At 33.5% G+C, this 25328-nt stretch overlaps 4 protein-coding genes across 6 annotated transcripts in view; 3 read left to right on the forward strand and 1 right to left on the reverse strand.

Moving 5' to 3' along the window:
- Nucleotides 1-11139, forward strand: part of LOC126734109 (ras suppressor protein 1) — a 53950-nt gene extending 42811 nt beyond the window's left edge. The window contains exons 1-7 of one of the 2 annotated variants that reach the window (XM_050437637.1): nt 3071-3360; nt 5457-5507; nt 5564-5803; nt 5869-5951; nt 6033-6114; nt 6168-6333; nt 10884-11139. In XM_050437637.1, coding sequence (XP_050293594.1) covers nt 3207-3360; nt 5457-5507; nt 5564-5803; nt 5869-5951; nt 6033-6114; nt 6168-6333; nt 10884-10968 — 861 coding nt within the window. In that variant the 5' untranslated portion in view covers nt 3071-3206 and the 3' untranslated portion in view covers nt 10969-11139. Of the gene's footprint in view, nt 1-3070; nt 3361-5456; nt 5508-5563; nt 5804-5868; nt 5952-6032; nt 6115-6167; nt 6334-10883 lie in introns of those variants that run through there. The other variant, XM_050437638.1, reaches the window with a different exon arrangement.
- A 2800-nt stretch (nt 11140-13939) lies between these two features.
- Nucleotides 13940-15036, forward strand: LOC126734369 (coiled-coil domain-containing protein 89-like). Its single transcript, XM_050437961.1, has 4 exons — nt 13940-14107; nt 14163-14379; nt 14429-14712; nt 14775-15036. The coding sequence occupies exons 1-4, from the start codon at nt 14004-14006 to the stop codon at nt 14977-14979; spliced, it is 810 nt and encodes a 269-aa protein (XP_050293918.1). The 5' UTR covers nt 13940-14003; the 3' UTR covers nt 14980-15036.
- Nucleotides 15008-22017, reverse strand: LOC126734368 (nuclear envelope integral membrane protein 1). 2 transcript variants are annotated; one of them, XM_050437960.1, is made up of 7 exons: nt 21823-22017; nt 21643-21767; nt 21216-21590; nt 21009-21159; nt 20776-20959; nt 20552-20713; nt 15008-15234 (listed from the first exon to the last, which is right to left on the reverse strand). In XM_050437960.1, exons 1-7 carry the CDS (start codon nt 21902-21904, stop codon nt 15105-15107), a joined length of 1209 nt encoding a protein of 402 aa, XP_050293917.1. In that variant the 5' UTR covers nt 21905-22017; the 3' UTR covers nt 15008-15104. The 2 variants fall into 2 exon arrangements, with proteins under 2 accessions (XP_050293917.1, XP_050293916.1); XM_050437959.1 differs by having other exon boundaries at nt 20770-20959.
- Nucleotides 22018-22888: 871 nt separating this feature from the next.
- On the forward strand, nt 22889-24867 carry LOC126733944 (guanine nucleotide-binding protein-like 1). The gene has a single exon (XM_050437433.1). It carries the CDS (start codon nt 23042-23044, stop codon nt 24797-24799), a length of 1758 nt encoding a protein of 585 aa, XP_050293390.1. The 5' UTR covers nt 22889-23041; the 3' UTR covers nt 24800-24867.
- The last annotated feature ends 461 nt before the right edge of the window (nt 24868-25328 follow it).

Genomic DNA, 25328 nt, shown 5'->3' on the forward strand with positions numbered 1-25328 from the left:
AGGGACATAGAAATTATATTTCCAATTAGAGGTCACTCTTATCTCCCTGCCGATCGTATCTCTGGATGCATTGAAAAAAGGTTAAGGTCTCATAGTATTATAAAAACTCCAGATCAATATTGGGATATCTACACCAAAGTGGGTGTTGTACAAAAACTTAGAACTGCCTGGCATTTACTTGACATAAAAAAACTTTTGCTGTATCTGAAAAAAGTGACCGGCATTCATTCTTGTCGAAGACTTTTGTTAAAGCAAAAAAGTTCCACCCATAATATTTTGCTGAAAACTGAGTTACTATATCGCAATTCAGTTGAGACAAAAAAGTTTCAATCACTCCTAAAACCACGAGCAAGATTCGATCAAATAGAATTACAGGAATTAGGTTTGGGTCATAAAATAAAGGGAAAAAAAGTTGATAATTTAAAAAATTATTGGCATCATTATCTGGATTAAATTGGAATCAGGATCCAGAATTGGAATGGTTAGTTCCAATTTTAGGAGGCCAGTGTGAGGTTGAAACCAATGTTGAAGAAAGTGAGGACTCTGACTGTAACGATACGGAAGATGTTAATTTCATTTGAGTTTGTTAAAAAATAAAAATACTGCTTAAAGAAAATGGTTCTTCATTTTTTGGTGGTAATTTTACCCAAAAAGTTTTTCCAAATGACAATCAAAAGGCATTTTGTCCACTATAGACATGCAAATAGCATTTTGTCCATATGTTTTTCTAAAATACCAACGTTTCTTTTGCTTCTTCTAGTCTGCCATTCTAGTATTTACTTATCCTAAATTTTCCTAATTTTTTGGTAAAAGCCCTAACTCGGTAAGTAAGACCGATTCGTACCAGTTTTTGATGTTTCCTGAAAATTTACAATTTTGGACAAACCGCATTTTGCAAGTCTGCTCCTCACATGTCAATCGTCAACTTCATTACCTTTATTTAATATATCATTTGTTGGCAGCACTGACAATTTTCAGAGCGACCAACATCAAAAGGTCACAACCATTATAAAAATGGCGGCCACCAGGCAGCGGTTAATTTGGTTATGGTCGCTATTTATTTATTAGCAGTTACCTTTTTTGGTAGCTATTACGTTCCATAAAAAAACAGTCGTCAAATTATTGCAGAATTGTACCAGCACCCATGTATTCTCGGGGAAGGAACAATACTTTTTATGTTTAATGATGACAATGACATGACAACTGACATAATAATTGACGTGACAGATATAACAACGATAGACAGATTACGTGATGGCATACAGGTTTTAAGCAATAACGTGACCATCGAGTATATTCCAAACTTATTAGACAGTTTTCGAAGATGCATATGTTTTGACGCTAACATAGCCATAAACGTTATCTTAGCCGCTGTTTGACAGCTCCCCAAAAAGTGTTTTCGAAATAGGTGACACGTTTACCGCTAACCTAACGGTAGCAAAAAACTTTATTTCCAAGAAATTCGTTTTTTTTGTGATTTTTACTCCTTACGTTTTCTAACCTCATTTTTATTTGATACTAAGCAAACTATAGACATTTTATTAATATTTGGTCTACAATAATTTAATTAGGTAGCCTTATTTAAAAATTGGAAAGTACCTAAAGTTACAATATGATTGACGATTTTGCAGCTCTAGAACCAGACCCCAATTATTATGTATGATGTTTTATTTTGCTGGATCAATATAGGGATGATTTGCTAGGATCTCATCGGATATTTTAATCATTAAATCTGATCCTACTTCTCTTGAATTTTGTCAAGACACTGGAATTTAGATTTGGGTTGGTCGTGGTCATTATTATGCAAAATAAAAAAAAAACAAATTTCTTTTTACTGTTTCCGACAAAAGGAGACTAAATAAACTTGTATTTTTATATATTTGAGAATAATGTGAACAACATTAATGCGCATGCGTTTCACTATGTTTATGTCTATCGTCCGTAGATAGCGGAGGGTGCCGGTAGGGAAATACGTTAAATGACATTTCAAATGTCATACATGTCAATTAGTGGTTACCGGTGATACTTTTTAATGGGGCGCGTTTTTAAATTCAGCAGTCGATCCACCGCTTAAACAAAATTTGCTATTTTCATTTCTAAATTATCTGCTTTCCATCACATAACGTTTCTTTACTATATGATGGGTCCATCAATGATTGGCTGATGGCAATCACTGGTCCATTGTATTTTTGTTTTGGTGGAATGGTGTGATGGAAATTTTGACTTTGACATTTTTTTAACATTTTTTGATTTGACCAAAACAAACAAGATAATTAACTTTTAACTGCATTCATTCAATTTAAGATTTTTTTTACGAAGTGAAGGATGCAAGGGCATAGGGGAAAATATTTTTTCGCACCCTGGCACGTTACGTGAAGTCCTATTAAAACATAACAACAGAGAGGAAATCTAAGGAGAAAAAGTAAACTTGGAAATCAACTAAAAAATCAAATCAAAACAGGAAAACAAAATAACAATACAAAAAAGCGTTACTTTTTCCATCGATTGATCTTCCGTCACAAATCAGCTGTTTTACGTCATCAGTCAAGCAGCTGTCAATCTGTCAACCATATGATGGAATCCATCAAAAAATCCTGCTGAATTTAAAAACGCGCCCATGGTTTTGAAAACTGTCTGACAATACAAATGTCATTAACGTCATTATTGTAAAATTTGATGTACGTCAAAAATCAGCCAATCAGAATCAATCGATCCATCTTGGGTGTCGGACTATTCTGCCCCGCCATATTCAACCTTCATACCGTTAATTTTTGTTTGCCAATATGTGTTTAAGCCACGCCTAAATTTTCTTATACAGTCTTTGCTTGCTCACCGGCAATTTTCACATTTGGAACTGTCATATTTATGCCAATATTAGGTAGTGAATCGATCTACCGCGTTATGAAGATCTTTAGATCCCCTGAATACGTTTTGAATTTCTCATTTATTAAGCGAAAAGAAAACCTGGCACTGGTCCAAACATTCAAAAAAGAAAAACAAAAAAAAATCCCAACCAATCGCGGTAATCCCGTCTTGTAAGCATATCCTCCGTGGAGAAAAATAACGAAAAACCCGCTCATTTCAAACCAGTTCGCGGACGGGTCAACCTCGAGCGCGCGCGCCATTCGCGCTTTTTGAATTTTTGTCTCTTAAAAAACTTTGGAATCGGGTGGGTGCGCGGGCGCCTGCGCCCCTACGCTCCGACAATGGACACCGTCGCGCCTTCAGTTTCCTGTTTGCCCCACAACGCGAAAATGTCGAAGGCGAAAAAAGTGCTGGAGGAGGCCCGGGAAATCCAAAATCCCGAGTTGGATTTGTACGATAAGGGCGTGGCGACCTTCGAGGAGATGCCCGGACTCCGTAAGTTGTCTTTCATTCCTATAAAAAAGCTGGTTTTTACCTTTTTTGGTAGCTTGTTTTGATGTTGTTGTGTAGTCAGACTCTCGAGTGGAAACCGGATGAGTAATGTTTATATTTGGGTTCGGTTGGGTAGGCAACCCGTCGCACACCGTGCTAATTAAATACGCAGTGGTTAAGGCATAGACATTTAATGGCCAAGAATAACATTGGATGTACAGTGGTTACACTATTAAAAATTAAGGACCAAAAAATAACTTTTAAAAAATTAACTTATTTATGTGGGTCGAACAAAGCGTAGTTTTATGATCAGATTTAGTGAACATGATAGGTGCATTAAATTGAAAGTCTCCGTCTCAAAAAATTATTTTATTGTTAGAGTGGTGACACGTGTTTCGCTCCTAAGAGCATCATCAGACCTAAAAATAATGTAAACAAAACCAAATAGAATTACAAAAAGACCTTAAAGTAAAACGAAAAAGTATACCTCAAGAAGGTTTTTTTGAGACTGAGACTTTGTGTTGTTGTCCTTTGATTTATAGGTGCATTAGGTAAAATAATGCTGAGCCGTTATTTGCAAAACACATTATGATAACCATTATGACACCGTTCAAACAATCATATAACAAGTACCATGTAATTTTATACAAAACCACGCCAACCTAAATAACCTAGAACTTTTAGAAATGCAAAGATTTTTTAACAAGGCAAAAGAACATCCAAATTGATTTCCCTGAAAATAATCCTAGCTCATTTTGCGAAATATCAAAATGGCATCCCGCCGCCATTACCATATACTTTGACATTTCATCATGAATCGTTTAAGTCAAGAGCAACGTATAGCTATCGTGAAAAGGTATTACGAAAATGCGCAATCGGTTAGGTTATCTGTTATCGTGCTCTTAGAGAAGATTTTGGCCATCGTGGACGGCCTTCTGAGCTTGCAATAAGGCGCACAATTAATATGTTTGAACGGGAGTACACTCTTCTGGATAATAAGCCACCAACGCGACAAAGAAGTGCAAGGACCGCTGAAAATATCGCCGCTGCAAGAGAAAGTGTTGACGCGAATAACAATGTGTCTGTTTTGCGCCGTTCTCAGCAATTAGACATTTCACCAATGTCTCTATGGCGCATTTTGAAGAAAGACTTAGGCCTACATTCATATAACATGGTTCTAACTCAAGAATTGAAGCCTGCTGACCATGGTTTGCGAAGAACGTTTACCGACTGAGCCCTGTTGCAGTTGGAACAAAATTTCGATTTTGGGAAACAAATCATCGTTTCAGATGAAGCCCATTTTTGTCTTAGTGGCGTTGTCAATACGCAAAATTGCCGCTTCTGGTGTCAGAACAATCCCCAGAAATTAGTACAGGTGCCATTACACCCGTTAAAAGTGACTGCGTGGTGTGGTTTGCATGTCGGTGGAATTATCGGTCCATACTTTTTTGAGGATGCAGGGGGCATACTGTGACAGTCAATAGAGAGCGCTACCGTGACATGATAACAAACTTTCTTTGGCCTGCAATTGATGGTGGAGACTTCGAACAGAATTGGTTTCAACAGGACGGAGCAACATCACACTCCGCTCGAGCCACAATTAATTTATTAAGAGAGAGCGTTTTGAAGATCGAATAATTTCGCGACATGGCAATATCAACTGGCCACCAAGGTCCTGTGATCTTTTTTCTTTGGGGATATGTAAAGTCGAAGGTGTAGTCTAACAATCCTCAAACCATCAATGAGTTGAAAGTTAACATAACTAGGGTTATTCGCAAAATTCAGCCCAACTTGTTAGAAAAAGTGATTGAAAATTGGGTTCATCGTCTAAACGTCTGCCGCCGTAGCCGAGGTGGACATCTTAATGATATTTTGTTCAAAACATAATGTTACATAATAAACTACAACATGAAACATCAATCATAGAAATCAACCAATTCGTTTTTATTTTTCAGCAATTTAAACTTATATCATTCTTATTGGTAGACCCTATATAGATAATCGTGAATCACGTGCAAAGTTTATCTCTAGAAATAAAGTACTTATAACCATTTCTGTATTTTCCTTTTATTTCACATACTATTCGTTTTTTTCTGCAGTTAATATGACCTACATTACCAGACTGACCTTAAGCCACAACCGAATAAAATGTAAGTTATCAACTAACATAATCTATAATAACAAATTTTAAAAAGAGCCTTTCTAGCTGTTCCCCCAGGATTAGCCAACCTCACCAACCTGGAAATACTAAACCTGGCCAATAACCATATCGAAGAGCTGCCCTTATCTCTGTCATCCATGCCCAAATTGAGGATATTAAACCTGTCCATTAACAGGCTGGACAGTTTGCCCAGGGGCTTTGGAGCATTTCCAGTCTTGGAAATTCTGGATTTGACTTATAATAATTTGAAGGAGGACGTGTTGCCCGGTAACTTCTTTATGATGGGTAAATCCGACTAGACATATAGTAAGAAATTTTTATTACTGTGTGGTTTTTTTCCTCTTTTAAAGAAACATTAAGGGCACTGTATTTGGGAGACAATGACTTCGAGAAACTTCCACCTGAGGTCAAAAATTTGAAAAACTTGGAAGTGGTAAGTTGATATAAAAATATATAGACTTTAATACATATATCCTCATCAATGATTATATGATAGTATTTTTTCAATTTTTAGTTGGGTCTTAGGGAAAACGATCTGGTGGAGCTCCCTCGAGAACTTGGTGAGCTTACCAGGCTTCGAGAGCTCCACGTCCAAGGTGCCTGACCCATTGAAAAATCGTAAATTCTTTATTATAAACTCAATTTACAGGCAATCGCTTAACAATCCTTCCTCCGGAACTGGGAAACCTGGATATGTCCTCGAATAAGGCCGCCTTTAGGTTCGAGGGGAACGAATGGGTCCCGCCTATAGCAGATCAACTTCAATTGGGCATCAGTCACTTACAAGAGTATTTGAGGAGCGAAACTTATCGCATGTAAGTTTTATAAGTGTAGATTTCTCTGAGAGAAGTAAAAGATACGAAGATGGTTAAATTGGGTAAAGTTGGGATTTTTGAGCTTAACAATATGCCGTTTAAGATAATTAAAAATTACGAATAGATCTGAAGATATTTGAAAGAATACAAATTTTGCATTATCACTTTTTTCGTGCTATATGATGGGCTTTTTAGTTTTTTTCTTATGGGCATATTATATTGGATTTTAAAATTTGTGCAAAATTACCTTTTTAACGATGTATCACAAATAATATCTATTTTTTGTAAAAACCTATAGTTTTGGAAGAAACTTCATTTTCCGTAGTTGCCTGTGATAAACTGTCATAATTAATATATGTTTTAAATGGATTCTGACTGGCGATCTTAATGTAAATTTTTTAGACCAATCTAATGAATCAAATCGAATGCTTTTTAATCTGTTAAACTCATTTAATTTTAAGATGCACGTGGATCAGCGAACCGGGATTTCAGCATTTTCTTCCTCACTGATAGATTACTTCTGTACGAATTTTAACCAACACGAAAATCAGTGTACAACAATCAATGCCGGTTTGTCTGACCATGAGGCAATAGTGGAATTAGTAAAGCTTAATAGTGCAGCTAATGAGAATAAGTTTGGACGCGATAGACTTTATACTAGAGCTAACTTCCGCAAATTCTTTTTGCTTTGCAATATGTCAAGTTGGAATAATGTATTGACTACTGTTAACCCACTGCATAGCTTTCATCAAATAGTATTAAACAATTTTAACACTGCTTTTCCTGTTGTCAATATTAAGAAACGAAATAGAAAACCTTGGTATACTAAGGGTTTACGAGTATCTGGGAAAAATATGCGCTCCCTTTTTTACATTAGGAAATACGCTATGAACAATGTAACATTTTAAAATTATTATAACAGATACCGCAAGTTTTACAGAAACTCAATCAAAATGGCTAAGTGGACCTACTTTCAAAGGAGGATAAATAATTCCTCCAACAGAGCAAAAGAGTCTTGGAAGATTTTAAATGAGCTAAGGGGCAAAAATAATGTCTTGGTTATTCCAAATACCTTAGATTCCAATGTCCTCAATTCCTTCTACTGTGATATTGCTAGTAACCTTGCAGCCAATTTCTCACAAAAAATAGATCCCAGAAGCTATCTCAGCAATGTGGTAGTAGCCGAATCTTTCTTTTTTTGCCCCCACAAGTGTAGAAGAGCTTAAACAGTTAATGGTTAATATTAAGAATAAAAGTTCATCAGGTTGGGATGGGGTCTCTCTTAAAATATATATTTCTGCTTTACCTCTTGTTGCTTTGCAAGTCTTGGCCGAGTCAATTAACTTTTCATTTATGTCTGGAGTTTTCCCAGAGTGCTTAAAAAGAGCAATGATTGTTCCTCTTTACAAGGGTGGCGATCGCGACTGTCCTTCTAACTTTAGGCCTATAGCGTTATTGCCTACTTTAGCCAAGATAGTGGAACGGCTCGTTAAGGTGAGGATGGTTTCATTTTTAAATAGGTTTGGCCTATTGAGTCTTCAGCAGTTCGGCTTTCGTGAGTCTGTGAGCACAAATGATGCTATCTTTAGCTTTCTAGAGCACCTGTACAACCGACTGAATGTTGGTGAAGTTGCAGCAGCGGCATTCTGTGACTTGTCCAAGGCATTTGGCTATGGTTTCAGAGGAACTGCCCTTGAGTGGTTTCGTTCCTACTTATCAAATCGTGTCCAGGCTGTAAAATTTAATGGTGATATCTCTAAGGAACTTAATATAAATGTGGGTGTTCCGCAAGGATCAGTACTTGGTCCTTTCCCTTTTCTCATTTATGTGAACGATCTGCCACAACTGCAGGTAACTGGCAAATTTACATTGTTTGCCGATGATACCACCATCCTCTGGCACGACTCTGATGTTTCTCAAATGGAGGCCAATATACGTGCAGATTTGTTAAAAAAATAAAAGACTGGTGTGATGCAAATTTCTTGACATTTAATGTTTCCAAAACAAATATCCTTAATTTTAAATGTAATACAAATGACATATGTTTAAATAATGAAGCCATCACCATGCCACCGTTCAGTAAGTTTTTGGGTCTTTCCATAGACAAGTTCCTTAAATTTGAAGATCATATTGTGAATGTATGTAGAAAAGTCTCATCAGGCTGCTACACCCTAAGGGTTATTGCCACCAATCTTAATTTCTCCATCGCCAGATCTGCATACTTCGCGATTATCGAGTCGCACCTTCGATATGGAATTTACTTTTGGGGTTCATGTTCAAATTCACTTTTTAGTTCAGTGTTTGTACTCCAGAAAAGGGCCATTAGATATCTATGTAGGGCCAAGCCTCGTGACTCATGTCGCCCGCTTTTTGTAAGTCATAATATTTTAATCCTGTCTTGTATTTTTATTTTGGAAACAGTTTGCTTAGTTTTTAAAATATAAACAGGAATTCCACTTAGGAAGCCACTATAATACGCGACAAAATTATTTGTTGAGGCTACCCATTCCTCATTTTGAACTTGTCCGTAGCTCTATCATACATGGAGGTAGAAAGCTGTTTAATAAACTTCCACTAGAAATAAGACAACTTAAGACTGAAAAAAGCCTACGTACAAGGACGAAAATATTTCTTGCTAGTAAAGCGTACTATAGTTTAGGTGAATTTTTTAATGATTAGCGTTTAAGTATTTTTCAAAGTTTTATATAATTTCATTTTATTTTAAATCAGTTTCTCTCTATTTTAAATCAGTTTTTATTCCTTTAATGTACAGTCTTTTGGCTTTGTCTACAACTTCTATGTTTGTATTGACAATAAAGCAAATATTTGTATGTTTTGTTAGTATTATAGTACAAAGTGAGAGGTATTTTACTAATAGTTGAAGCAATTCTTTTAATAAGCTTAAAAGTATATATAAAAATGTGTGAGTGGATGAAGAAACTAAAGAAAACTTACCTTATTAGGTATAGATGAGCGATTTTTGCACTACATAAAAAATATTTTGTAGATAAGTATGAACTCTACACGGTAAGTTTCCCACACATACAAGCAACAACTTAGAGAAAGTGAATTTAAGCTATTTAAAATTAATTTAGCTCAAACACTGTATACTGATTATCTGTATACTGATGAAAGTACATTTACGAACTATGGCGTTTTTAATAGGAATAGTAAACGCATTTTAAGCCGAAATAATCCCCGACAATATTGGGAAATTATTATTATTTCAAAAAATTGATCTTATAAGTTTTTCTTTTCAATTTTTGAAGTCCGAATTTATTAAATGTTTGAAATAAATTTTTCTCATATTATTCTAGGCATTTGAAATAACACACCGGTTATCCTTGGACATTAAATTTGTTTCCATACCTCCCGAGTATTTGAAATAATTTTTCTTTAAATTTTATCTTTTTATGGTTTTGTATTTTTTTTAGTTTTAAATTTTTGAAATATTTTTTTAATTTTTCAACTTTTCAACCATTTTGGAATAAGGCTTCCTTTTATTCCATGATTTCGGAGTCACTTTGCACGTCTTCCAGGCGTTTGAAATAATTCTTTATTTAATTTCAGGTTTTTAAGGTAAATTATTGGCGTTTTTAATTTGAGAAATTGACAAGTTTTTCAGGTTTAAGAAGTAATTTTTTAATTATTCCAGGCATTCAAAATAAAGTCTTATGTTATTCCAGGATTTTCGAATCAGTTTTTTACTGTTCAGTTACGTGTGAGTGATTTTTTATAACTTTTAACGTAATTCCGTAGGTTTTCCGAAAAACTGAATTATTTTTCTATTTTATTTTAGACATTTGATTGAAATTTCTATGCCTTCCAAAGTTTTTAATAATTTTTTTATGTTTTCGAGGAATTTTGCGTAATTTTCTATCTTCCAGGCATTTAACGTAATTTTCTAAAATAAATTTGATGTCATCATTATAAATAAAGCTTAGAAAACATAAAAAATAATCCTGGAAAGAATTAAAAACGAACAAAACAAAAAGTCAAAAGAAAAACGTTGATTGTCTGGAAAAACAATTACGTTTATTGCTAATAAATTATGAAAAATTATTCCGTTAACATGAAAAATAATAAAAAAAATACGGGCACAAGTGCGATTTAGCCTAAATGTTTGGGCAGGTATTTATAAAATAACATCATTCCTTGGTTTGTTTTTGAATAAATAGGTTAATTTAGTCTCTTTTGAAATATTTACGGGTGCTTCGAAATCATGAGGGGGTAATCCTGTGCACTATTGTGGTATTGCATTACAAGTATCTCTGTCTATCTTTTATTTATTATTTGTAACATTTATTGACACTGAATTTTCTTGTCAATTTAATAAACAATTTTTAAACGACATATTGTTAAGCTTAATAATCCTCAACTTTGCCCCAATTTAAGCATCTCCAATAGATTCCGAGATCCCCATGTTGAGGGTCAAATTTGAAACCCCCTGTATATAACTTGTTATAATGCGAAGGTATTTTAATTATTTTTTTTATTAATAAACTTTATAGTGTCAAGTTTTGTGTGTATTTATATAATAACGTTTTCAGATTGTATAATCGTTATTTGACCAACAAGCCTCCAGTTCCGCCGCCGTGTGTGGATAAAGCCAAGAAAATTTCTAGGATTCGTTAAAACGTTGCATTTTATTTGTGTTTTTTATTAAAAGTATTATATATATTGTGTAACAGTTGGTGCCTTATGTAACAGTGCCTTAATTGTGTTCATTTTAATTTGATTGTATATTTATTAATATTGTCTATTAACATACATGATTTTTTTTGTAATTAAACAAAATCATTTTAATCTGGTTTTAATTAATTAGAAGTTGAGATCTAATTCCTGGAACATTTTATTAATTAAATAATTTCAAGTGATGTTGTAGCATGCATTTCAAAGCATCAAATTTAGTGACTCTTAGACTTTGGTTGACCAAATTATGCCTCTAACCTAAAAATGTATTGAGGTTCGTATATTAAATTGTTGAGTAAGAAACGCCCCTTTTTGAATTGAACTCTTTGGGTGTCTTTTGGTTTAATTATTTCTTGTAAATAATTGCAGTTAAAGGAAAAGTGCAGTTAAAAAAATTAGCACAAAAACTGTCTCAACAAAACCAGCTTTGATTTCCTTAGTTCAGAACAGCGTGCTTACACTCAAATTCGTCCTCAGAAACTTTTATATAATAAGGTGAAAAAAATATGAAAATATTCCGAGTGTGGTTTCTAAATTATGCCCAAAAATGTTTGGGAATAATTACAAATTTTGATGTTGAAATATGCGTTGCCAAACATCATGTTTGGACTGTGTTTGACTAAATTATCTCTAAATCAAAAAGTTTCTGAGGTCCAACTACAAATGTTGTGTCCACCGTTGATATAACTTAACGGATCGGACGGCAAGAAAAGAAAACACTTTAGTCTCAACAAAACAACCACATTTAATTTATACCACAGGTTGCAAGTGATTCTACCAAATGTTTACTAAAAAACAGTGTAAACAAAAGAATATATCCCGGTATGTAAATGTAAAGAGCTGGTTACGCGAACTTAATAAATATACCTGGACTGCCAATCCATTGAAAAATAAATGACCAGTAGTACTAAGTGGCCGCCATTTTGCGTGATTATGTACTTTCGATGTTGGTCACTCTGACAAATTTCAGTGGTGCCAATTGTAGGGAAACAAAGCAACTAAAGTTTTTGGGAGGTTATGTTTACAAAAACCAAATATAAAATTACATTTAGTTAAAGAATTTAAGATAGTTGCAATTCGTTTACAAATCGCCTAGAACTAGCCAATCCGCTATACTCACAATTGACCATGTTACCTATTTAGAATCAGTCATATCGAGCGATTTTAAAATCCCAATGATGGTTAAAAAACAACGTCAATGAAAAAAATAAATTTAAAAATAATTAAATTAAATTATAATAATTAAAAATAAAAATGTCAGCGTCGTCAACTTCATTACCGTTATTTAATATATTTTTTGTTGGTAACACTGAAAATGTTCAGAGTGACCAACATCACCACTATAAAAATGGCGACCACCAGGCTGAAATTTGTCAGAGTGACCAACATCGAAAAGACACACTCACGCAAAATGGCGGCCACCTAGTAGTGGTCATTTACTTTCCATTGAATTGGCATTCCAGGTATATTTATTAAGTTCGTGGTTAAGTGGTGTCAGGTGTTTACAGGGTAGTTTAAAACCGGATCATCCACTTATTTAAATCGATTAACCGATTTACGATCGCTTAATCGGTTTACGGGTGTTCATACATGTGAATTATGTTAAACCAATTACCACTAAACCACTTTAAGATGCTCGTATAAACTGAATTGTAATTTCCTGTCGTTTAATTTGTTGTATTTGTGAATGTAATGGTTCTAAGGGCTTAAAATTCGTCTATTGCTTCTGCAGGTAGATACTATAAAACTTTCTTATACCCTAGTTCTAAGATTTGAAAAAAAACTATATATTTATGTAAGATAGGTATAATTTTTATTATGTATTATATTATAAAAGTATGTAAAAAATACAGTTAATGCTATCAACTAAATACTTATCTGTGGCTATGTTTATTAGTCAAGAGTAATGCATTTCGATGGGTGTATCATAATCATTACGTGTGCTTACATGTAACATGCATCATATTACGTTTAAACATTGTGTATAATATTTATGTGGTGTAGAATAAGATGATGATGAGTGAGCTAGAAATAGAAATGCATTACTATTGACTTGAAAAGTCTTCCCGCTTTTCCTAACTCGCTATAAATATTGACTTTTATTTTAATAAGATGTAAATCAAAAATATTAGTATAAATGTTTTAAATGAAAGTATATTTGTTAATAAAAAAGATAATCTTAAAAAAAATGTAAGTCATAGCTACGAAACTAGAAATAGAATTAATAATTTTATATAATTGTCTAGGAGTAGTACTACTAATGCTAATTTAAAATCCCTAAATTATTTTGCGTCAAAAATACATAACCTCATACCATATCATAGATCATATATTTTCGAAAATACCCTTATTTTTAATAACTGCTTTTGGCCCTGCTGTCGCCTAGGTGCATCGCTGCTTAAGGATGGAGTCTTCTTGCAAATATTTGTCAAAGTTAGATTGTTTTTAATTCGATGAAATCTATAACTTACTCTGTGTATTTTTCTTATTGTTTTTGTAATCTGACTTTCTTTAATTTTAAGTTTTTGATTTGTAATTGCAGCCCTTAATCCTTAGTATCTGTCAAATCAATCTTGAAAGTTATTATATCTCTGATATGAAAATAGAAAAGTGTACAGTACAAATGGAGGATGCAGGGGTACTGCATTCTCCAAAACTATATTTCCACATCAAATATATCATGTACTAAAAGCATTCATACGACATTTTAAAATGTCTTAAAAACATCCCACATAAGACATCATTGCTGGCCTGTTTCTATTGTCTCAAACGAATATTTTTGGCATATTCCTAGGATGTTTCTGTGTTATTATAAGTTAACTAAAATATTTCAGGCTAAACTAAAACATCTCGCTGGAACACCCTAAATTATATAAAAAACCAAAAAAAAAAAAATACCAGACAGGTTAAAAATGTCAAAACGATCGTGTCATTTATTATGTCCGATATGTCACAACAAGTTTTTCAAAATTTCGAATATGTCCGGGCAAAATTTACGTAGTAGGGACGGACCGAAATCAGCCACGAGTGCGATACAGAAAATCAAAAAAAGCGGAGGCGATCAACTGGAGGCAACTCTCAGGTAAATAATCTCGATAAAACAATAAAAAAATAACCAAAGGTTAATCGTTTTTTAGATATACGGCTCAGCTGGAAAAAGAAAATAACACCCTTAGGGCCGAACTGCACGAATTAGCGATACAAAATGACACGTTACTGCGTGCTTTAGATAAGAATAAGGACGTGTTTGAAAATGACTTTAATAAGCTTCAAAACGAAATAATGGCCAACGAAAAGGAGCTGATCGAGAATAGCAGGAGGTGCGTGCAACAGCAAAAGAAATACCAAGAGGAGGTAAGTGCGGTGCGTTTGTTAGATCATTTAAACCAAAAAAAGTTTCCAGATTGTAAAACTCAAGCAAGAAAACGAATCTCTTATAAACCAAAAATCCCATCTAGAACAAGAACTGACGGAAAAGTTTAAAAGTCTAGAAAGCGAGGTGAAACTATTACAGCTCGAAAACGAGAACTTAAAAGGTAACAATAAAGAGTTCGAGGACAGATGTCTCAGGTACAAGTCCAAATTGAGACAAGCGGTCAAAATTGTAAACGAACTGAACCATATCGTGGCCCAGTACAAATCGAAACCCGAGAATGTATGCGAAACCACTCAGACCGAAAACGTTGTGTAAAAACCCCGATCCGCCCCATCGAAGTCCCCTGTTTTTTAATTAAATAATTTATTTCTAGGATGTACCATGAAAAACCCACCATGGTAAACTGGCCGGCCCAGTGCGGAGACGCCATCAAAACGAAAACGAATTCAAACACGGAAAACATGCTTTTGTCCGACATTTTTTTCAAGCCAAAGTCGTTTATGGATAGCGAGATCGATTTGTTCGCCGTCAAATCGAGAAGCAAAAGCTCTTTAAAAAATAAACCCACTTTACGTTGACTTTATATTGTTTATAGGAACTAAAAAGTTTATTAAAAATATCTTTTATTTCCTTAACTATAATTCACAAATTAGACAGTCTTCAAAGAGAGTATAAATTAAATTAAATATAAAAAAAAGGCTCGCTAACTACTTTCGTCTTCTGACATTTCACTTTCCGTACTGTCGTCGGTCAATTCGCCCCTGATTGACGTTTCGTATTCCAATATTTCTTCGTCGCTTAAGTGCGAGTTTCCCTCCATGAACGATGCAAACCTTAAGAAAAAAAAAACAAAATAATATCATTCCTGGAAATAAACTTTGTTTATCAACTCTTGCTCATTACTAACTACAATCACTTTATAGGGATGTACTTATTATATGCATTCCTCGATATAATGACCACTAAGGAATAAGATCAATTTACTTGAAACTTATTGGAGTTATATAGCATTCTATTGGTAATCGACATGTAAAAACCAAAAGTAAATTGGTCAATTATTTTTGAATTTGTGGCAGTTTTTCAAAGAGTGGTACAAAAGAAATTTACCCTCAAGTTCAAAAATTAATTAAAAATTCAAATCACGACCAATAAACTTGAAACTGACTGGAGTTATAAGGCGTTCTATTGGTAAGGGATGTGCGAAAGCCCTAAGTAAATTGGTCAATTATTTTTGAATTAATGGCAGTTTTTCAAAAAGTGGTCCAAAAAAAATATCCTCAAATTTAAAAATTCATTTAAAGTTTAAATCACGACTAATTTACTTGAAACTTACTAGGGTTATAAGGCATTGTATTTGTAAGGGATGTGCGAAAACCATAAGTAAATTGGTCAATTATTTTTGAATCTATGGCAGTTTTTCAAAAAGTGGTCCAAAAAAAAATTTACCCTCAAGTTAAAATATTCATTAAAAATTCAGATCACGACCAATAAACTTGAAACTTACTGCAGTTATAAGGCGTTCTATTGGTAATGGATGTGCGAAAGCCCTAAGTAAATTGGTCAATTATTTTTGAATTTATGGCAGTTTTTCAAAAAAAGGTCCAAAAAAAAATATCCTTAAATTTAAAAATTCATTTAAAATTTAAATCGCGACCAATTAACTTGAAACTTACTGGGGTTATAAGGCGTTCTATTAGTAACGAATATGCGAAAACCATAAGTAAATTGGTCAACTATTTTCGAATCTATGGCAGTTTGTTAAAAAGTGGTCCAAGAAAAAATTTACCCTCAAATTTAAAAAATCATAAAAAATTCAAATTAGGACCAATTAACTTGAAACTTACTGCACTTATAAGGTGTTCTATTGGTAATGGATGTACGAAAATCCAAAGTAAATTGGTCAATTATTTTTGAATCTATAGAAGTTTTTCAAAAAGTGGTCCAAATAAAATATCCTCAAATTTAAAAATTCATTTAAAATTTAAATCACGTCTAATTAACTTCAAACTTACTGGGGTTATAAGGCGTTCTATTGGTAATAGACGTGCGATAACCATAAGTAAATTGGTCAATTATTTTCGAATCTATGGCAGTTTGTTAAAAAGTGGTCCAAGAAAAAATTTACCCTCAAGTTTAAAAATTTATTAAAAATTCAAATCACGATCAATTTACTTAAAACTGACTGGAGTTATAAGGCGTTCTATTGGTAATAGATGTGCGAAAGCCCTAAGTAAATTGGTCAATTATTTTCGAATTTATGGCAGTTTGTTAAAAAGTGGACCAAGAAAAAATTTACCCTCGAGTTTAAAAATTCATTAAAAATTCAAATCACGATCAATTTACTTGAAACTGACTGGAGTTATAAGGCGTTCTATTAGTAATGGATGTGTGAAAGCCCTAAGTAAATTGGTCAATTATTTTTGTATTTATGACAGTTTTTCAAAAAGTGGTCCAAAAAAAAATATCCTCAAATTTAAAAATTCATTAAAAATTTAAATCACGACCAATTTACTTGAAACTTACTAGGGTTATAAGGCGTTGTATTTGTAAGGGATGTGCGAAAGTCCTAAGTAAATTGGTCAATTATTTTTTAATTTATGACAGTTTTTCAAAAAGTGGTCCACATGAAATTTATCCTCAAATTTAAAAATTGATTAAAAATTTAAATCACGACCAATTTACTTAAAACTGACTGGAGTTATAAGGCGTTCTATTGGTAATGGATGTGCGAAAGCCCTAAGTAAATTGGTCAATTATTTTTGGATTTGTGGCAGTTTTTCAAGAAGTGGTCCAAAAAAAATTTATCCTCAAATTTAAAAATTAATTAAAAATTCAAATCACGACCAATTAACTTGAAACTTACTGGGGTTCTAAGGCGTTCTATTGATAATGGATGTGTGATAACCATAAGTAAATTGGTCAATTATTTTCGAATCTATGGCAGTTTGTTAAAAAGTGGTCCAAGAAAAAATTTACCCTCAAGTTTAAAAAATCATTAAAAATTCAAATCACGATCAATTTACTTGAAACTGACTGGAGTTATAAGGCGTTCTATTGGTAATGGATGTGCGAAAGCCCTAAGTAAATTGGTCAATTATTTTTGAATTTATGGCAGTTTTTCAAAAAGTGGTCCAAAAAAAATATCCTCAAATTTAAAAATTCATTTAAAATTTACATCACGACCAATTAACTTGAAACTTACTGCAGTTATAAGGCGTTCTATTGGTAATGGATGTGCGAAAACACTAAGTAAATTGGTCAATTATTTTTGAATTTATGACAGTTTTTCAAAAAGTGGTCCAAAAAAAAATTTATCCTCAAATTTAAAAATTCATTAAAGATTCAAATCACGACCAATTAACTTGAAACTTACTGGGATTATAAGGCGTTCTATTGGTAATAGACGTGCGAAAACCCTAAGTAAATTGGTCAATTATTTTCGAATCTATGGCAGTTTGTTAAAAAGTGGTCCAAGAAAAAATTTACCCTCAAGTTAAAAAATTCATTTAAAATTTAAATCATGACCAATTAACTTGAAACTTACTGGGGTTATAAGCCGTTCTATTGGTAAGGAATGTGCGAAAACCCTAAGTAAATTGGTCAATTATTTTTGAATTTATGGCAGTTTTTCAAAAAGTGGTCCAAAAAAAATATCCTCAAATTTAAAAGTTCATTTAAAATTTAAATCACGAATAATTAACTTGAAACTTACTGCAGTTATAAGGTGTTCTATTGGTAATAGATGTGCGAAAACCATAAGTAAATTCGTCAATTATTTTTTAATTTAGAGCAGTTTTTCAAAAAGTGGTCCAAAAAAAATTTATCCTCAAATTTAAAAATTCATTAAAGATTCAAATCACGACCAATTAACTTGAAACCTACTGGGATTATAAGGCGTTCTATTGGTAATAGACGTGCGAAAGCCCTAAGTAAATTGGTCAATTATTTTTGAATTTATGGCAGTTTTTCAAAAAAAGGTCCAAAAAAAAATATCCTCAAATTTAAAAATTAATTTAAAATTTACATCACGACCAATTAACTTGAAACTTACTGCAGTTATAAGGCGTTCTATTGGTAATAGACGTGCGATAACCATAAGTAAATTGGTCAAGTATCTTTGAATTTATGGCAGTTTTTCAAAAAGTGGTCCAAAAAAAATTTATATACAAGTTTAAAAATGAATTGCAAATTCAAATCACCACCAATTAACTTAAGACTTACTGAGGTTATAAGGCGTTCTATTGGTAATGGATGTGCGAAAACCCTAAGTAAATTGGTCAATTATTTTCGAATCTATGGCAGTTTGTTAAAAAGTGGTCCAGGAAAAAATTTACCCTCAAGTTTAAAAATTCAAATCACGATCAATTTACTTGAAACTGACTGGAGTTATAAGGCGTTCTATTGGTAATGGATGTGCGAAAGCCCTAAGTAAATTGGTCAATTATTTTTGAATTTATGGCAGTTTTTCAAAAAGTGGTCCAAAAAAAAATATCCTCAAATTTAAAAATTCATTTAAAATTTAAATCACGACCAATTAACTTGAAATTTACTGGGGTTATAGGCGTTCTTTTTGTAAGGGATGTGCGAAAACCATAAGTAAATTGGTCAATTATTTTCGAATCTATGGCAGTTTTTCAAAAAGTGGTCCAAAAAAAATTTATCCTCAAGTTTAAAAATTCATTAAAAATTCAAATCACGACCACTTAACTTTAAACTTAGTGGGGTTATAAGGCATTCTATTGGTAATAGATGTGCGAAAGCCCTAAGTAAATTGGTCAATTATTTTCGAATCTATGGCAGTTTGTTAAAAAGTGGTCCAAGAAAAAAATTTCCCTCAAGTTTAAAAATTCATTAAAAATTCAAATCACGACCAATTAACTTGAAACTTACTGGAGTTATAAGGCGTTCTATTGGTAATGGATGTGCGAAAGCCCTAAGTAAATTGGTCAATTATTTTTGATTTTATGGCAGTTTTTCAAAAAAAGGTCCAAAAAAAAATATCCTCAAATTTAAAAATTAATTTAAAATTTACATCACGACTAATTTACTTGAAACTTACTAGGGTTATAAGGCGTTGTATTTGTAAGGGATGTGCGAAAACCCTAAGTAAATTGGTCAATTATTTTTGAATTTATGGCAGTTTTTCAAAAAGTGGTCCAAAAAAAAATTATCCTTAAATTTAAAAATTCATTTAAAATTTAAATCACGACTAATTTACTTGAAACTTACTGGGGTTATAAGGCGTTCTATTGGTAATGGATGTGCGAAAACCCTAAGTAAATTGGTCAATTATTTTCGAATCTATGGCAGTTTGTTTAAAAGTGGTCCAAGAAAAAATTTACCCTCAAGTTTAAAATTTCAAATCACGATCAATTTACTTGAAACTAAAAGAGAATCATGTTTTTACCCTTAAATTCATCCTCAGGAACTGTCCTGTATTAATGTGAAAAAATTATAAAAATATATTGAATGATCAAAAGTTATGACCAAAAGTATCTGCTATAAAATAAGAAATCTTGATATTGCAAGATGTTTTTCAAAAATTCAAATTTTTTTTTGGACCTTGGCTGACAAAATTAACTCTAACTAAGAGAGTTTTTGACATATAAGAATCGTTCATATCTTAAATTAATGGCAATAAAGTGCCCTTTCTTTGGATCCAACCCTTTTAAAAATATTCAAATTATTTTATTAAAATATTCCCAAGAAAAGTTGATATTTGCTAAGAAAATGAGCCAAAAAATTGCCCTTACCAAAACTGCCTTAGAAAGTAAAATCTTTAACCAAAAATCATGTTTTTACCCTTAAATCTATCCTAAGGAACTCTCCTGCATTAATGTGAAAAAATTATAAAAATATATTCAATGATTTCTAAGTTATGACTGAAAAAACTTTTTTGTTGCAATATGCTCTCACCAAACTGTTTTTGGGGTACAAGAAATGTTCATGTATCAAACCAACCAGCTACCAAAAGGCTTTTAAGAATATTCCAATTATTTGTTTCAAAATAAAGTCTGCTTGAAACATAAGTTTGTCATAACACATCATTGATTTCATATGATGTTTTGCAATAGGGGCACCACCAAGTCAGAAACATCGCTTTCAAGCTACAAAGTCCTATTGAATAAATAAATTTGAAGTCTAATTTACCTTTTTACATCCTTTATTTTCAAGGCAGTCTTCCACTGGTTACACTGGGGACTAGAGCAAAACTCCCTTAATTCAGACAAGGCTTTTGCCGTTTCCCTCACCCCCTGCTCATAGTATTCATCGTTTGAGAGAGGTGTTATTTTTGGTGGAAACCTCTTTTTCCTAAAAAAATTGATTTTTGAGTAGTTTGAATATGCTTGAATTCTTCAATTACTTACCAGTACCTCTTGAATGGCATAACCCACCTTCTAGGCAAATAAGTGAAAATTAAAAGCAATATAATCTGTCCCATCGCAGCTTCTTGATAGTGACTGCTAAAGAATATCATTGCTATCCCTAAAGCTTGTAAGGTCCATTTAATTAGATTTTTTGTTTTTGGGTTTTCTACTGGGCCCCACCTGTAACACACTTAACAACAATGGCTATTATTGATGGGGCGCATTAAAAAAACACTTACAAATGAAACTGAGCGTTCCTGTAAAAACTATGTACCAAATCACATAAATTTGATAAGTCGACATTATTACTTTAAGGTTGTCCCATAATATTTGCAAAAAATAAATTACAATGGTCCAGCCTGCTCCTATGACTCCATACATCAAAGTTTTCTTTAAAAAAAAAAAAAAAATAATAAATACAATAAGAGTAAGTTGGGTTGACTTACCCTGGGAAATATTCGACTAATGAAATAAATCAAAATCAAAAATGAAGCACATATTCCAAAAGACACACCGCATAAATAGTGGAAAATTGTGTTATGGCTCAATGTTGGGGCACTGAGGAATAGACCAACACCAATGACTAAACAGAGCACTTTCCATAAATCAATTCTAATAACTTTTAGGTTTACAGAATATGCATCTCGACTATCAAGTCCAATACAGCTAGTGTTAAACGGGTTCAATTTCATGTTTTTTGATTTTGTAGCAAATAAGTTAACTGACCAGCTGTACTTTTTATCCAAGTATTCTTGGTGGACCTGCTCTGGCGTTGGTCCATCATATTGGTCAAAATTGTCGGTTGGATGCGTTATTTTAAGCTAAAAACCCTTATTTATTAGTGATGAATACTTTCCTAAGAAAATAACTTACAAGGACGCTTTGCCAAATATGTATCACATTTTTTGGCTTGCCCTGGTAACAAAATATTTGCAGTTGCCTGTTACTGTAAGGCGGTGGACTGAATTTGTAAGTTTCGTCTTGCTCCAGATAATGCACTAAATATAAACTTTTATAAGTAAGTTAAACCATTTCTAACCTATTTCGACTTACCGTTATGCGCTCCCAAGAGAGCAGCCCGTGTTAGAATAGGGCTTGTAAGGTAAACTATTAGCAAGGCGTAAGTAAAATTCATTTTTTTTAATTTGTAATCGCGAATTAACGTCTATTTGTTTATAAAATTGTAAAAAATGCCGACTTGTTTGGATTTTTCATTTTGGAAAAATGCCAAAGTGACAGCTGTCAGTGTATTGACGGCAGTGTTGCCAGGTGAAACAAAAAATTTCATGTGGGTAAAGCTAGCGTCCGATCGATTCCAGCAACCAAAATCGAGAACGCAGCATCTGTTGGTTGCCAGCAATTTATTTATAGTCCGCCCTTGCTGTTGTTTAATCAATAAAATTCCCATATCTCCAGAAATTCCCAAGAGGTTTTAATAAGGAACGTTGACGTTTATAAATAACTGTCAAGTTATTGACATTTGACACACACAACCTATTCCGGAGAATCAAACTAATCTCTACAGCGTTGCCTCACTCTCAAATTTTGTATATCAAATGAGGGATCCTTACTAATTAATTTAAAAAAAAAATTAATAAAACTTTTTATTAAAAAAAATTAATATAAAACGATAATGCATGCTAAAATACAAACATTGACCAATAGGAAATTCATTTACAACTTTTATGTTTTCCAAGAAATTCCAAGATTTCCTAAGAGCCGAAACCGAGATTTATTCCTTCCATTAACTTTATTAATAACGGCCGACTTTTACCTAAACTTTATGGACTTTTGTCCAGTATGGCAACACTGCCGCATATCGTCGTACAAAATTGACATATTGGAGAGTTTTCGCATGGCAATGCTTTGAAAATGAAGTCATTTAGTAAAAAGTTTTTTTTTTATTTTTTAGGGAAAAATACGGTTCGTCTAAACATTTTTTTGTTTTAAAATGTTCTATAGACTATATTTAATAAAAATACATAGTCCATATCGTTTCAATTTTAAATATTATTCCAATTGGACAAAAATGAATCCAGAAATCCCCAGATCTAAGGAAGTCTTCCCAAGACTTGACAACACCGACGTTGTCAAATACCAAAAAAAAATAATTGAGGTTATGTTATTATTTATTTACAATATTTAAACGTTCACAGTTGAACATCAGTAACATCGAAACACAAATCTTTTTAAACTCGATCTGTTTAATATCCAACAGTTATTGACTACTTTTATCAGTTTTTATATCATTCCCCGTCTGTGAGTAGCTAAAATGCCGCAAGGACGACGAAAAATGCCGTTTAGCGGCAAAGCAAAAAAAGAGCAAATGAAGGCCCGAAAAGAGAAAAGGATGGTCGGGGGGCGCAAAGTACCGTTTCTGCAAAGGGCGGGGGGCGACAGCGACGCCGAAGAGTCCGCCGGCTCCTCCATTCAGAAGCTAAATTATCAGCCGATTAAAGGCAGAGGTTCCAGACCTAACCGTTATGCACTCCAATTTTTTAAGGAGTCCAATGAGGAGATCAAGCTGAAAAAGGAACAGGCTAGACATAGTTTGAAACCAGTGAAAGAAACGGACCTGGAGATCGATGGAAGTGATTTTTTTGAAGAAAAACTTGAGTTCCCCAAGAGACCTCCGTGGAACTTTAATTTAACTAAAGAAGAACTAGATGGCCAAGAAAACCGATACTTTCATGAATACCTAAAAAACATTGAGGATAATTATGATGTGAAACAGTTAAGCTACTTTGAACTAAATTTAGAAACCTGGAGGCAACTGTGGAGGGTATTAGAAATGTCTGACATAATCCTCTTTATAGTTGACATTCGTTATGCGGGAGCAATGTTTCCCCCTTCATTATACAAATATGTCACACAAGACCTTGGGAAAGATTTTATATTGTTATTAAATAAAATTGATTTGGCCCCAGCGCCCTTAGTAGTTGCATGGAAACATTACTTTGAGGAAAAGTATCCACTATTAAAAATATGTATGTTCACCAGCCTACCGGGGTATAACTTGATAGGGCAAAAGTTGGACAAAGGAGGATTACAAGTGAGGCGCCGTAAGGGAAGAATCCGTATGGCTGCTGAAGGAACACAAAAACTGGTAGAAGCATGTGACTGTTTGGTGGGTGATAAGGTAGATCTCACTTCTTGGAAAAATAAAATTAAAGAAGAGATTCAGGAATGTTTTGCAGATGAAGCTGTAGAAATAAAAGAGTTGCTACACACAAAAAATGAGACAGAGTATTACCACTATGAAAAATATCAGGGTGGAGTTTTGACCATTGGTTGCATAGGGCAGCCAAATGTGGGCAAGTCCTCTTTAATGAATGCCATCATGGGTAAGAAAGTGGTCAGTGTTTCCAAGACTCCTGGACACACCAAACATTTCCAAACCATCTTTCTAACAAATAATGTGAGGTTATGTGACTGTCCAGGCTTAGTGTTTCCTTCTAAAGTTCCAAAACCTTTACAAGTTCTTATGGGAAGTTTTCCCATAGCCCAACTAAGAGAACCGTACACCACCATTAGATATTTGGCTGAACGACTGGACATGCCTATGCTACTAAGGATCCAACATCCCGACAATGACGAAACATGGTCTGCCATGGATATTTGTGACGGTTGGGCTAAGAAAAGGGGCTATTTAACAGCCAAAGCTGCCAGGTTGGATTCTTACAGGGCAGCCAACAGTTTACTTAGAATGGCTCTGGATGGAAAGATTTGCTTGTGTTTAAGACCACCCGGATACACTAAGGAGAAAACATTCTGGCTGCACCATCCAGATATTGAAACAGTAAAGTGGATCCAGGCTTTAACGGATGGAGATGAGGAGGCACACTTAGAAGAAGCTTTAGGGTTTGATAGTGATCATTCGTCCAATGACGAGGGTGTCGATGAGGAGGCACATGATGGAGAAGAAGGTTCCAATGAAGATTCCATCGCTAATGATGATGATGGTGAGGATAGTGTCGATGATATGGCAGTAGTTGCCAACAAGTTTGCTGCTTTAGGTGACTGTAACTAATTTATTATTTTTTTGAGTAGGTACGTATGTTGCTTATGCAGAGGCCTTAATAAATGTTTTTTTGAGAATTTATGATTTTTCCTTAATAGCTCCAGTATGTTTTATGTGAAATCCCTGAAGGTTTATATACAGAACTTTTAATGCCCAGAAAAGTAACTGGTTCATTTGTAAAATCCTCCAAATTCAAATTACGAGTAGTCACAAACAGTTTTTGATTTTTATTAGGATTCATGCTCAATTTATTAGCATAAAACCAATCGGCAACCCTTAACTGCGCTTCCTCCAGGCTCATCTGCAGATGCACAGCCTTTTTCGCCAATGTAGAATCATCCGCAAATAAAATAAAATCAGTACCTGGATCACTACTCTCAAAATCATTGATATAGATCAGAAAGAGTAATGGTCCCAGCACCCATCCCTTGAGGAACCCCATAATCCAAGTGATTGAAATCTTATTGTATACCATTGCAACTTACTATTTGAGATCCACCAGAGAGATATGATTCCATTAATTTAACGCAAGAGTTCT

This window comes from Anthonomus grandis, chromosome 3 (genome assembly GCF_022605725.1).
Source record: "Anthonomus grandis grandis chromosome 3, icAntGran1.3, whole genome shotgun sequence".
Classification (NCBI taxonomy): domain Eukaryota; kingdom Metazoa; phylum Arthropoda; class Insecta; order Coleoptera; family Curculionidae; genus Anthonomus; species Anthonomus grandis.

Excerpts from the sequence above, each read along its gene's own strand:
- LOC126733944 (XM_050437433.1), top strand. The coding sequence starts at position 23,042 with ATGCCGCAAGGACGACGAAAAATGCCGTTTAGCGGCAAAGCAAAAAAA.
- LOC126734368 (XM_050437959.1), bottom strand. The coding sequence starts at position 21,904 with ATGAATTTTACTTACGCCTTGCTAATAGTTTACCTTACAAGCCCTATT. Across the intron at positions 21,768-21,822 it reads TCTCTTGGGAGCGCATAACG|TGCATTATCTGGAGCAAGAC; the intron begins GTAAGTCGAAAT and ends GTTTATATTTAG. Across the intron at positions 20,960-21,008 it reads AGGAACGCTCAGTTTCATTT|TGTGTTACAGGTGGGGCCCA; the intron begins GTAAGTGTTTTT and ends ATTGTTGTTAAG.
- LOC126734369 (XM_050437961.1), top strand. The coding sequence starts at position 14,004 with ATGTCCGGGCAAAATTTACGTAGTAGGGACGGACCGAAATCAGCCACG. Across the intron at positions 14,380-14,428 it reads AAAAGAAATACCAAGAGGAG|ATTGTAAAACTCAAGCAAGA; the intron begins GTAAGTGCGGTG and ends AAAAGTTTCCAG. Across the intron at positions 14,713-14,774 it reads ACTCAGACCGAAAACGTTGT|GATGTACCATGAAAAACCCA; the intron begins GTAAAAACCCCG and ends ATTTATTTCTAG.